Below are 13,283 nucleotides of genomic sequence, written 5' to 3' on the forward strand. Positions count from 1 at the left end.
TTGCGCGTAATGTCGGTGTGTTGGACGGTGAGTTTTACGTGCACATCATTCGCTTTACTCTGTTTCCCTCCTCCTCTTGGACTGGGTGTTTTTATGGCACACGGCTGCAGCACACGTACGTACGGGTTGCATCTTCTTCCGTCTCGCTACGCACATAAATATTCATGTGCCCATAAATGGTTCGCTGAGCCGCGACCGCGTCGCAAAACATACACACAAAAAACCCGAGCAACTTTAAACTTTCCTGTCGCAGTTGCATTCCTTTTTAGTGTAATTCTAGTACTTTATGTTTAATGGTATTTTTTTTGCTCCCTCTTCTCTCGCTACGACGCCGTTATGAGAGCAAAGAAGGTGAAAAGTGTCACTACAATTTGTTATGCAAAGATGCGCGAGGTTCGACCGTGGTTGCGTCGTTCGAGCCGCGCACGAGAGATGGAAAAGTTTATGCACGGGAAATTTATGACCAAACCCACCAACCGCACAGCCGACCACCGAATGTGAGCCAAGTGTTTTCCGCCGGTTTGGCATTAGTTTGAATGGTAAAGTTTAAAGTGAAATGAAAGTAAAAACAAAACAAAATAAAACTGCTCCAATCCAAAGCAACCGGAAAACCCCGAAAACGCCTACACTTGAAGTGAATTGGAAAGATTTTTCCTCCACCATTGGGCAAATAGTAAATTATGGCACAAATAAAGCAACCAAAAACATCACGTTTTTCATTTCAATGGCTTTTTTTGCGGCTTTGAATTGCTAGCCAGTAGTTGTGGTGGTAAGAATTTGTTTTGCCATAGTGGAAGCAATGCTTCGTGAGCAGATAAGCAGTGGAAAAGAAAGTGATAACAATTTCAAGAAAAACCAAAACTGAGGGAATACTTTTTCCGGGTTGAGAGATTTGTCCTTTGCATAAAATCTGCAGCAGAAACCATTATAATTGGGAAACTTTTTAAATAAGCCACCTGGGTTCGTGTGCTAGGCTTTCTGTTTGATTTATGCGACCAAAATAACAATTTATCAGCAAATGAGTTTATCCATTTTTAATTTTATTTATTTTAAATATTAGATTAAAAAATAAAAATATTTAATGATATATTTATTCAATTTATGACAAAACTGATCAAAAATTTAGGGGCGGTCCCGTGGTACAGTCGTCAACTCGAACGACTCAATAACATGCCCGTCATGGGTTCAAGCCCAAAATGAACCGTGCTCCCGTAGCCAAGGATTTTACTATCCGACTACGTGGTAATGAATTAAGTCTCGAAAGCCTGTATATATAGGCCGGCATGTCCGTGTAGGACGTTACGCCAAATAGAAGAAGAAGGAGATCAAAAATTGTTTCAATAAAAAACACCAACGGCTGCTTAGAGTAGTCACCACTTGCCTGATTTAACGGATTTTCGTTCCTGAAACGTGTTTTAACGACCATCCAATTCGTCTTGAAATTTTATTGGAAAGTGTTCTGTACGTGTTTTCATTATATCAAAAATTGTAATAAAAAAAATCCTGATACAAACATGAAAGCAAACAATCTTCGTACACTTTTCAGCCGTGATTGAAACGGATTCCTTTCCGCATGCACTTATTCGATGTTTTCACTTTTTCATCTTTCTCTCGTTTTGTCTCTTTTTTTCTTCTTTTCCTCCCTTTCTTCCAGACAAGCTCAGTCGCATACAAATCACCGTCCAGCAGCACGGAACGGTCACTTCGTTGGCACTTGAGTGCGGACGATGTATCCGGTCAGCCTACCGGCCAAGCGGGCCCGTGCCCGGCTGAATGTCGATCGGAAATGAAACCGATTACTATTCCAGACAGCGACGATGCAGACGAAACGTCTACCGGTGGCAATACCAGCTCGCCGGTCAAAGAAATCGAGCACAATATAGCGGCACAAATTTTACTGCCGTCGCTACGGTCCACCACATGCACCGATACGTACACCGCAACCGGAATGGACCGACGCTCGCCCAGCATAGCGCCGCCGGATGAGTTCGTTACGGATGCTGCAACACCCCCGCTAACAGTATGGCCAACGTTTGGGGAATGTTTCCTCAATACGCCTCCAGCGACACCACAACACGAACTGCTCCCGGAAGCGGGAGATGAGGAGCAGCAGCAGCAGCAGCAGCAACACCATCATCGTCGGAATGCGCCAGTCAAAAAGTCGTTTCCAAGTCCGAGCTGGACCCGACTAAAGGGAACAATCCGATCGGTAGGTCGCCGGAAGAAGCGTACCACTGTGACAGGCATCGTCAAACGTGCCCTGGTGAAGGTTTTCGCTCACGATGGATGGTGGAATTTTGCCGACATTCTGGCGGTAAAGATTCGCAGCCCAATCGGGACCATCCAACGGTGCTCATCAATAATGGACATCATTGGTACGGGGAAAGATGCTGCGAGAAACATGGTCACAAATGACCGTGTGGAGGTTTTGTCGGCTGATGCTGCTGAGCCCTCGAGGCTGGAGGACGCGAGCCGACGATCGTCAAGCAAGGGGGACGATCGTTCGAAGGATGATGCCTTGCTATGCGAACTTATCGATTGTCTCGGTGCAGTTGATACAATGCCTTTCGAGTCAAAACAGGGTTACGTTGATTTTGCCATACTGCCCGACAATCTGGGACACGGTGCAGAACGCAGCCAGTCCGACGTGATGGACGACCAGGCGTCTCCATCGAGTTGCGGTTCGGGCTGCGGTGCCATGTCCCCGCTCTTCGCTGCTGATAGTGATAAATATGTATTGTTGTTCACCGAGCTAGGGCCCGTTTCCTGGCCAATTGTATAGCGTCCTATCCCCACAAACTAGGATAGGATAATAACGATTTGAATGCATCGTTGCGATACGCAGCCATTGTTATATTGTAAGCGGCTGGGCGTCTCCATCGCGGAGAGGTTCCCGCTCCTTGCCACCCTTCTCCACTACCCGCGGATCGATAGGTGCTTCCCGGCCGTGACCTACAAACCCCAAGGCGGGCTGAACCTTCGATCCAACCAAAGCTCATCGACTTTCAAGGGCTGTTTGTGTCAATTTCGTCTTTTCAATGCCCACTGACCTGAACCGGTCGGTAATGTACAGACGCACGGAAAGCTGTGACACATCCGTCGAAGCAATTTAGATAAGAAAACGCGATACGAACGATGGCCTGCCCTGCGTGTGTATGTGCCAGGGTGTGCCACGTTCGCCAGTTTGTAGATGTTAAGAATGTTGCAAATGAAGAGCTAATACTCACGATTAAATGTTCTTTCTTCAGGCTTTTTTAAATTATCTTCAATGTTGTGTCCTGTATGTGTTTGTATGAGCGGCCTACTTACAATACGCCTCGATGTGTTTCAATGTTTGTGAACCAATTTACTCCTTTCCATGCCTTAGCTTAGTGTCATTTTACACTTTAAATATACAAATATAAATTCAATTGGAGAAGAGAAACATTTCACATAACTGAATATAATTAATCTTGGTCTATAACGTGTCTTGCTTGAAATTAGTATGCATTAAAAACTCATGACTGTTGTGTTTATACTTAAAAACCAACCGAACACATTCATATGGTTTCGTCTGTTCTCTGTTTCAATGTGCGCTTAAGGCAAGCTATGACGTGCATTATTTTGTGTCACATTAATTTATTTGGAAAATGGTTAGACAACGTTGAACATAGTTAAACGATAACCAGTTTTTATTCATTTTTGGGAGAAAATATATTTGCCTTCCGTTGTTATCTATTGTATTAAATATTGCATTGCATTACGATTGTCATTGCATTTACATAAATGAGAATTAAATAATGATTATAAAACATTTTATTTATTTTGTATTATCCATTTAATTTTTTTCCTAACTATTTTACTTTAAATTTTGGACTTAGAGTAGGGTAATCGAACATTTAATAGTGTTTGGGACAATTTGAACGATTATGAAAAATATCTACAAGTGGCATGCTGCCTAGTAACAGGCAAATTAATTATCCTAAAAATGCTCTTTAGAGTCACATATTATGATTATTTTTTATTTCCAATAATCAATTTCCTTTTTTGTTTATTAATTTTTTATTGGTAATTCGTGCGATGGAAGCAAAATATAGTAGATTTTTATAATTTTAATGAAAAGATTTCTCGTGCAAATTATGTACATATATATGTAAGCAAGTATTGTTCTCGGGTCCAATGTATTAATGCCTTTAAAAACGCATCAGTAGCTAAGCTAAATTAAACAAATGAATAATTATTATTTATTTATTTTATTTATTTATTTTTAATTATTTATTTATTTTCTTATTTATTTATGTATTTATTTTTTCCATTTCTTAACTTCAAGTTATTCATTCTGGATCTCACTACCTTTCAGAATGGCTAGTTTCAGCCTAGTACTATGAAATATATGTTTAAACTTCTGGCCTCGCACTAATGCAACAAGTTTGATATCTTCTGTTCTACCCACAAATAATTCCTTTTTTTCTATTATGTTCCAATTAGAAATAGTACATAGTTAGGACAGATCGTCATCAAACCCTTAGTCTTAAGATCTCAATCAACCACCATAAAAGAGCATATGTACTCTAGAAGACCACCATCATCACCAATCATGCCTTTGAGTCGTCACCTCCTAACCATCAGCATCATCATCACACCCGGTTGGTTCCTGTGTGCAATGGGCAGGAAGAAAGTTTGCGGTGCACTGGATGCACTACTTTTGCTGACTTTTCAACACATTCCTAACCCCAGGCACACGGAAGGAACCCGTTGGTGGTTGCATAACGAATTTATCGGTTTCAGCGTGTTTTACGAGTTTCGGTTTCAATGGCCATTGTTGCCCACAGACAGCGAAACTGCTAGCTGGAAGCCAAAGCACTGTATCAGTACAATTGAGGGAAGAGAACCGAAGGGAAGAGAGAGAGTCAGCAGCAGGTCAGCGAAACGAGCGCTATCACTCTAGCCAACCGGACATCGCTGACCGGACGGCCGGTCTTTACTTACTTCGACTCAACCGCACTACAAATGAGAAAGAAAGAAAGAAAGAAAACACACTTTCACTCACACCCACAAAAGTAAACAAGCAAACGCAAAGTGGCAAAAAAACGATAAGACATAGTGAATGCAAAACGAGTGATTGAGGAAGTGATGGGAGAAGAGAACAGGAAGTACAGGTGAAATAATATCTAAGGCATACATTCTTAAGCAAGGTGAAACCTACTAGGAGGGAGGTTATTGTAACAAGACTTGACAGTAGGCAATAGCAAAAACAACGAGAAAGGAAAGCGCACAGCGCACACACTACCGTACCAAAGGTACACCCGGTGCATCGTTGTGCCCTCCCGGTATGATCTCATATAGCAATAGTAAATGACAGTTCCTGTGGCTAACAAACGTATGCCGATTAATGCAAACACACCCGACAGGCTTTGCTAGCAAACTGTAGACAGTCCGTTCGTATAGCGCAAACCACAAACCATAGCACAAACACAGCAACCAACCTAACCCCTACAATCAACCAACCACTACTCTTCTACCAGCAATCAAACAACACCGTGCATAACCACGAGTCAAAGTCGAAGCAGAAGCAAAGAAACGGCTAGCTAGTAGAATAAGAATTATTGTACATACTATGAAGTGAAGCACTCCTACGGTCCCTTCCCGTCTCCTTTTCGATGGTTTCACCACTATAGCTGACAGTGACACTGAGATTGTGCGTAGTGTAAGTATATTTGCCGACCCCCGCACCTGGTACGTGGTATCGGTGTTGTGGGGGCAAAAACAGAATTTCTGTACTTTTTTGCCTGCTATCAATCACTAACTGGTGCATAGTAATGCCACAATTCTAACGAACCGATAACCAAATAAAAGCGTATCTGCGTACATATTCATATTTGATGATTGATGTGAAAAACTGTTCGTTGTATTCGTTTTACTTTCGCTTTACACTGCTCAATAGATGACCATTTTTTCTTATATATCACATCTAAATTGGATTTTGTGCATTTAACTTTTGAATAAGAAAATAAATTGGTTCCTTAAAATAACTAATGATTGCACATTTGGTATCTGTAATTAGCGGCTTTTATTTTCCCCTTTTGAATCAAAAGTGAGTATTCGATTTTTGTAGATAAGCAGATATCACCTGCAGCTAATGAAGTATCTTGCTGGGAAACTATAGCTCATAAAAAGCCTATAGCCTTCTTATTTAAAAGATTTTCTATTTGCACTATTATCTAAAACAGGGGTCTCCAAAACATTTCATTTACGTTCCGCATTGCTCCGCAAATAACGTTGTTATTTGTAATTTTGACGTTACTGTTAGCTAATGGAATAAACTTTTGTTTAGAAAATATTAACCTAATCAATTAAAGCTCTTCAGCTGTAATGAAGGTTTATTTCTGTTTCTAAAAACAAAATAAAACAATTAAAAAGGTAATAAACTATTTAGATTTAAACTTTACAAAGCCATCGCGGGTCACATTGTAGGCGATCGAGGGCCACATGGGTCCCGCGGGCTGTAGTTTGGTACCCCGTATCTAAGTAAATGAAATTGTATTTGCACTTCGAATAAGAATTCAAATTAAGGAATATTTTTCACTGCAGGGTATTCTTAGAAGAGGACGATCTTCTTTCTTGTAGTTTGTTTTCATTAATAATCAATAAGCCGCTATCTTTTAATTAATTGTAGAACAAATTAATAAAACAAATTAAATTATAGCAATACGGCCTTTTTGGACCGTTACTCCTGAATAAAAAAAAGTAAAACAAATTAACATTTTTTATGTTGTAGAAGTCTATAGTTTGAATACTTCAATTATGTTATTCGTTTCAATAACTTTGTTTTACAAAGCATAAATTGACTACTGTTATTTTAAATCCATTTCCTGGTACAAAGTGTGGTGGAAATCAAAAGGCTAATCCAATGTTCCTAATCTATATGTACATACACAAGTAAGTATAATTTAACGAATCGAAACCGAAACCCGAGACCAGCATTCATTCTTTTCGTCTTCTGCCAATGAATAGAAAATATCGTTCGTCCGTTCCATTTCACTACATCTACTTATGCTTGTCGAGCTTCGACGACTCTTCAAAGCCATCGGACGGTTGAACAACCCGACAATCCGGAAACACTTTACAGCATTTCTCGTTACATCCGAATCGCGGAGGGCTTGGAAGGAGTGGAAGAAGCTATGCGCATGCAAGGACGAAATTAATTTTCAGTTTGTTCATGCCTTTTGTGCTTACACTCATAACACCAGACGGGGCATGCACCATTCCATCATCCTTTCAGCGTTCAGCGCATCAGGCTTTGAACATTACTGGTGCTACGTGAACGGTGCAGCAAGAAGTCATCCAACGATATGCACGGGGTATAAAGTAAGGAAGGATGTAGAAACTATGATGTGAAGAGCAGATCAGCAATCAAATGGCAAAGAACCTACTGCAAGAAGGATTCATTGGGGATGTAAGTAGCAATAAAGCTCTGCCTGCGTGATTTTTCTTGCAATAGATGGCGCTGGAAAGCTTTCCGACCCGGGAGCTTGGAATGTTTAATCAAAATTAAGTTACACTTTTCTTTGGCATGCTTGAAATTTATGAGACAAACGGGGTGGACAGAAATGTGAGAGAAAAGAAATATTTAAATTAAATTTAATGAAATACTAACACCTTTTATTATTTATATTAACCAAGCAAACAATATTCATAGCAATACGGCCTTTTTCCGACCGTTCCTTCTGAATAAAAAATAAAACAATATCTTTCTAAATTTATAATAGCTAATATTAAAAAAAGTAACATAACATTGAAAGAATAAATAAAACAAAATTCAAACCCGTTAACAACAATCAAATAAGAGAAGCTTCACACTCAACTAAAACGGTTAATTGATGAAACCTGTTGAAAGTCAATCGTAATGTAAACATTCAACTTTGCACTCTCTCAAAGAAGCTTTCTACTCTCAGCGATTACTTCATCTCTTGAAATGAAAATGGTGGCGAAGGAAAAGACAAAAAAACATCCAAGCGATGCTTACCGTCACTAACACACATACACATAACACTCGATCCACAACTAAGTAATAAGTGCAACAATAAAACAGCTGTCAGCTTATCAAACACATACAAACACAGTCGGAAAGCTTTCGGCCATATCTATCGCTTCGAACGCTCTCCATCTAAAAAGCACACGAACTTACACGCGCTCTCCCTCTCTCTCTATATTTCTGTTTCCGTTACAACACGAATACATTTGCAAGAGCGTGCAGTTTCGTCATTTTCTCCGCTTTGTGGTGTAGAAAGCTTCACACGAGCAGCGTTCGCAACCACACATCCTTCAGTCAGTCCTTAGTTTACGGTCGCTCGTGTCGGACGCGTACTCGTTAGCCTCCCGATATCCCAGTATCGTCTGCTCCCTTCACAGCTGTCGGCTTCCGGTGGGTCAATTAGCTGCGTTTGGGCTAGCAACGTTCCGCCACGTTCCCACCGCTCGCGGAACGACCAATAAAGTTGTGTCAGTCGCCGTTTGCTGCCGCCAGTGCTTTCAAACCCACCAGCGTGCTTCGATTGGTTGAGTTGATTGATTGATGTGACGATTTAGTGAGTGAAGTGATTGCTGGTGTCTGTGATTTGTGTGCACTACGCACAAGCAATGGGTGCAATGTAAAACTGTAGTGCGTCATCGGGCGAGCTCCGTGCTTTTGCAGTGCTTTACACAGTGGGCTTTGTATCAGTTTAAACATGTGCTCGCAAAGTGTGGCAAACAGGAATGCAAACAATCAATGTGTGCAAAAATAATGTGAGTTAAAATTTCAACAAAATTATTCGTAAATAGAGTCTTTAGTGCAAAAAACAGGTTGCTATGGTTGATTTTTAGCTCCTATTTTTGCGTTCTCAAATTAAAGCTTCCACGCCACGAAGGAAACAGTCGCTACAGCATGAATCCGGTGCGGTAAAGGTGGTTTCCTTTGTTATTGCTTAGCAACTAAATCAACGCCCTTTATTTAGCGGAGAAAGGTTGTAGCCCTGCTTGCGTCCACCAGCAATCCTGCCTGCCCTGACACCGACGCAAACGATGCTCATCATTTGCATTTACAGCGTGTGCAGGAAACAACCGATTGCCGCCAGCCAGCCAAGCTTTGTAGGTCATTGAGCTTTAAGCTATTAATTTCCGCTTCGCCCTCCCATCCGCCGTCCACTTCGCATCCCTCCCCAGCTACATCGCAACGACGCAAATCACGCGCAACAGACTTCTCCGCGCGAGACTGACAGAGAAAGGAAGACAGCCGGACCTTTCCGGTTTGACCTTTACCTGCTCCCTGTAACGAGCTCACTCTTCTCCGTCGAAAAGTCCTTTCCGACGAGGTTTTATTATGTGTTCCGTTTCGTATTTTCTCCGACCGGTTTGTGGTTTGTGGTGTGGTGTCGCGCCACGGTACAGCAAAGCACAAAGCGCTCGGCACGCGGCCAACAAGTGCTGGAGGCTTCGGTTCCACCGGTCCGGTTCGATTTCGGCGTGATGATAGTGCCGTGTTAACAAGTGCTCTCTGATCGATCTCTCGAACAAATTCAATTACGTGATGTGAAAATAATAAGCAACCGAGCCTTCGGTTATGAGATGGAGGACCGTGGACGCGTGATAGAAAGAGAGAGAGGGAGAGAGGGATTTAGAGCGAACGGGACGGAACAATTCATGCGCCTGGTTTGCGTTCCGTCGCAAGGAAAGTAGTTTTTGATGCGTGTGAGCTTAGAGTGCTCGGCGGGACGTCACCAACACACACTAGCGGAGCTGACGGTACATCGTCTTGCAAAACACAGCTCCATCCGCTTGAAACCAAAGGATATTTCAAAAAGAAAGAGAGAGCGCGCAGGAGAAAGAGAGAGAGCGAGAGAGAGAGAAATAGAAATCGGCAGCAACAGGGCAGTGAGGATGCATTCGATACCATTACACCGACATTCGACCCCGTCTGGGGGGAAAAGGAAAAAAGGATAAACCACTCGATATTATTACTCCCCTTACCGCTCATCTTATCCCCCCCCCCTCATTTTTGTCGCTTTCACTCCGCCACATAACGTAGCAACAATAGCGCGGTCCGCGGTACCATGGTGTGCGTTTTCAATATTCTACACGCGTGTTGCTGTGTGAGTTGTCCGTGTTGCCCCACAGCAAGGAACGCAGGAACGCACGGAGGATTCTTTTCCGTCCCCAGGCACCAGCAAGGAAATGAAGATATTTGTCAGGAACGGAACGAAAAAAGAACGAAGAAGCAGAAGACCCACCAACAATAAATCGAATCGAATGACCAACGGATATGGATTGCATCGATTCCATGCATTCGGTGCAGCCAGCAGGGTTCTTCTTTTTGTAAGGCACAATAAATCGACTTTAATTCTGCCTCAAAATGGAAATACCGTCCCCGAGGACCGGATATGTATTTTCATAGCAAATAAAACATAATTAAACCACAATCATTTCTGCATTATTGCTGCGCATCACGTCAACCAGCGAGTTCTTCGTGCAGGAAAAAACTCAAAAAGCAATCGTGTCAACGGAAACTGCACGTACCGCCTGCAGGCACGTGGGGAATGTTTCTTTTTTTATTCCTGGTTACCCTAACCTACCAATTCGTGCTCAAATGCACATCACTTTTGCGTGACTGTTGGACGATTTGTTGAAAAGTAGCGAAACAAGGGAAAGCATATGACACGTGACAACGTACGGCCGGGTACGATGCGGTAAGGAATGAAATTATTTATGATCGTTTAAGTTCGTCAAGCGTCGTTTATTGATGGGGAAAAATGACATCGAGGATTGTGCACCACATGTTGTTCCGCGGGACTTTGATTGGTGCTTAGCCCATGAGTGTCCATAGAATTATAATGCGAATCTATGTGGGATATATTTTGTATCATTTGACTGGATGTGCTACATGACACAGTTTACGTATATTAAGCATCTTATAAAGTATTTCCATTATATTCATGTGAAGCACTGTTCATCCTTACAATTTAATGAAATATTTTAATTCTATAAACATTTTAGTATGCAGATTAGTTCCTCTTTCAAGCGTTTCTTCTTCTTCTTTGGCACAACAGCCGCTATCGGTCAAGGCCTGCCTGTGCCACTAGTGGGCTCGGCTTTCAGTGACTTATTTATTACCATAGCAGGATAGATAGCCCTACGTATGGGGGCACAGTCCATTCGAGGCTTGAACCCTTGACGAGCATGTTGTTAAGTCGTACGAGTTGACGACTGTACCACCAGACTTTCTTTTATAAGCGTTTTAAATATATTAAAAACACAAAAAATATTGTCCTTTTGGTTATTTTTTTATAATTACAATACGCACTTACTTGATAGATATACCGAAACACGGAAAACTACAGTAAAAATAATCCAACTTTAAAAAGTCTAATCACGTTTGAGGGGTGAACTTAAAAGCATGCTCATTTGAAAGGTAAAACTAAAAAGGATATACTAAATTTATGTAAACCTATAATTGTGTTACTTGACAGGGAGCTCAGTAGGAGATCCGAATGAAGTCATAGCCAGTTGAGAGTCACTTTTAATTCTATAGGTCGATTTAGACCTGCGTTTTTGTTTGTTTCACCACTCATTGTGCACCAAAACAAAGGAAATTCAATTCCCCAAAAGCAAATTTAAGACCATAAAACATTCCGCCGACCATTTCACCATGAACAAAGCTTTAAATTCTCAGTGGAGCGAAATGAATGTCAAATAGTTGATGTGGTTGAAGCTTACGATTTCGACTAGGAACAGCGGTTGTTGATAATCATTTCAAAATAACTTACATTTGAAAGCTCCACGCATGTTTATTTGTTAACTTTCTTGAAAATACAGGGAATAAGTTTCTATTCTTCTTATTATTTGGCGCTACAATCGTTGTCGATCTAGGCCTGCATTTACCGCAAATGGGCATAGCTTTTAATGAAAAAATTAAATTGTCAACACATCTCCAGGTGATTTCGCATTAACGTTCATTTCAACTTTAACCCGGTCTTAAGACGGCATTACGACATAGATCATTACGATTCAATATTTCTTTTCTTTTTAATATTTTTATGCATTTGTCTACAATACCAGATAATGCCCACTACAAAATTGCTTAGCTAAATTAAAATACCATTTCATCGTCATCACTTTTAAAAATGAGCCAGTTTTTTGTGAAGCCAACAAGCTGAAAATTCTGTCTGTCAGTGGAACAGTATACATCATCCCAGTTGTATTCATTTGACAGTTGCGGTCAAACGGACTGACAATATAAAAAAAGATGTACTTAATAATTTTTTGTTTTTGTTTCTGTTTGAATTGAGTGATAGTAATTAAGTGGAAAGTGAAATGAAAACATACATTTCTTTCTGTATAAACAAGAAAACGCTTCTTTTATACTCCGGCAAACAATTCAAATGATACATTGTAAGATGATAATGATGATGATGGTGTGTTTCACCGTATACCCTCGTATAACTTATATTAATAATGATGAACGTTTATTATCTAATAGGTGATATTGTAATAAAGAAATCACAATACAAATAGTAAATACTTCCTAACTAAAGAGGTTGCAATTTAAAATATTTAAAATATACAAATAATAAACAACAATTGTTAAAAATTGTTGTCAATTTAAGAAGCAAAATGAAGCAAAAAAATGAAAGATAATTACTTTACTACAAAACATGAGGTTAAACGGTTAACCAAACGCTTGTTTCTGTTTCTATAGCATCACAATCATTAGTTGATTGTTCAAAGAATCACACAACAATTTCAGTAGTAAATCATCGAAGTGCTTCGTTCCTATTTTTTCCCAAACCTCACTAGGGACGGCTCGTTCCAATGATCTCAAATGTCATTCCAATCACCTCCGCTGGAACGCAACTCTATAAAAGCCCTAACCTCGGTCGTTCGTTTGCAATGCATTGACTAATTTCGCAGAAAATAAGTGAAACGAACGCTCACCCGAAACGTCAACAAACGTGCAAAAGTCTTCCGCTCGCATCATCGCCGTCGGCACGAAGCAGAGTAACATTTTAGCCTCGTGACTTCTTAGCCTCGTGGTGGTAGTGTGGTGGTGATGTTGCAAAGAGGTGCAGCGCGACCAACCACATCCAGACACGGGCGGTATTTGCGAAAGAAACATTATTCCACGACCAGCCACACAAAACACACCACACGCAATGGCCAATGGTGGGCGAAGAAAATGGTATCATGTTATGGTGTATTAATTTCTCCGAAGCACGCAAAAACCCTTTACCTTTACCGTGCACTGGTGTACGGCTCATGTAATGGGGCGT

At 40.9% G+C, this 13,283-nt stretch overlaps 2 protein-coding genes across 3 annotated transcripts in view; both read left to right on the top strand.

Annotated features, from left to right (window-relative positions):
• Window positions 1-5,862, top strand: part of LOC120893882 — a 77,765-nt gene extending 71,903 nt beyond the window's left edge. For both annotated transcript variants that reach the window (XM_040296065.1, XM_040296066.1), the window contains exon 8: window positions 1,655-5,862. In XM_040296065.1, the coding sequence (XP_040151999.1) occupies window positions 1,655-2,782 (1,128 nt within the window). In that variant the 3' untranslated portion in view covers window positions 2,783-5,862. The remainder of the gene's footprint in view (window positions 1-1,654) is intronic.
• Window positions 5,863-8,314: 2,452 nt separating this feature from the next.
• Window positions 8,315-13,283, top strand: part of LOC120894212 (melatonin receptor type 1B-like) — a 42,174-nt gene continuing 37,205 nt past the window's right edge. The window contains exon 1 of the mRNA XM_040296663.1: window positions 8,315-8,766. The gene's annotated coding sequence lies outside the window, so the exon portion shown is untranslated. The remainder of the gene's footprint in view (window positions 8,767-13,283) is intronic.

This window comes from Anopheles arabiensis, chromosome 2, assembly GCF_016920715.1.
Source record: "Anopheles arabiensis isolate DONGOLA chromosome 2, AaraD3, whole genome shotgun sequence".
In the NCBI taxonomy this organism is placed as follows: domain Eukaryota; kingdom Metazoa; phylum Arthropoda; class Insecta; order Diptera; family Culicidae; genus Anopheles; species Anopheles arabiensis.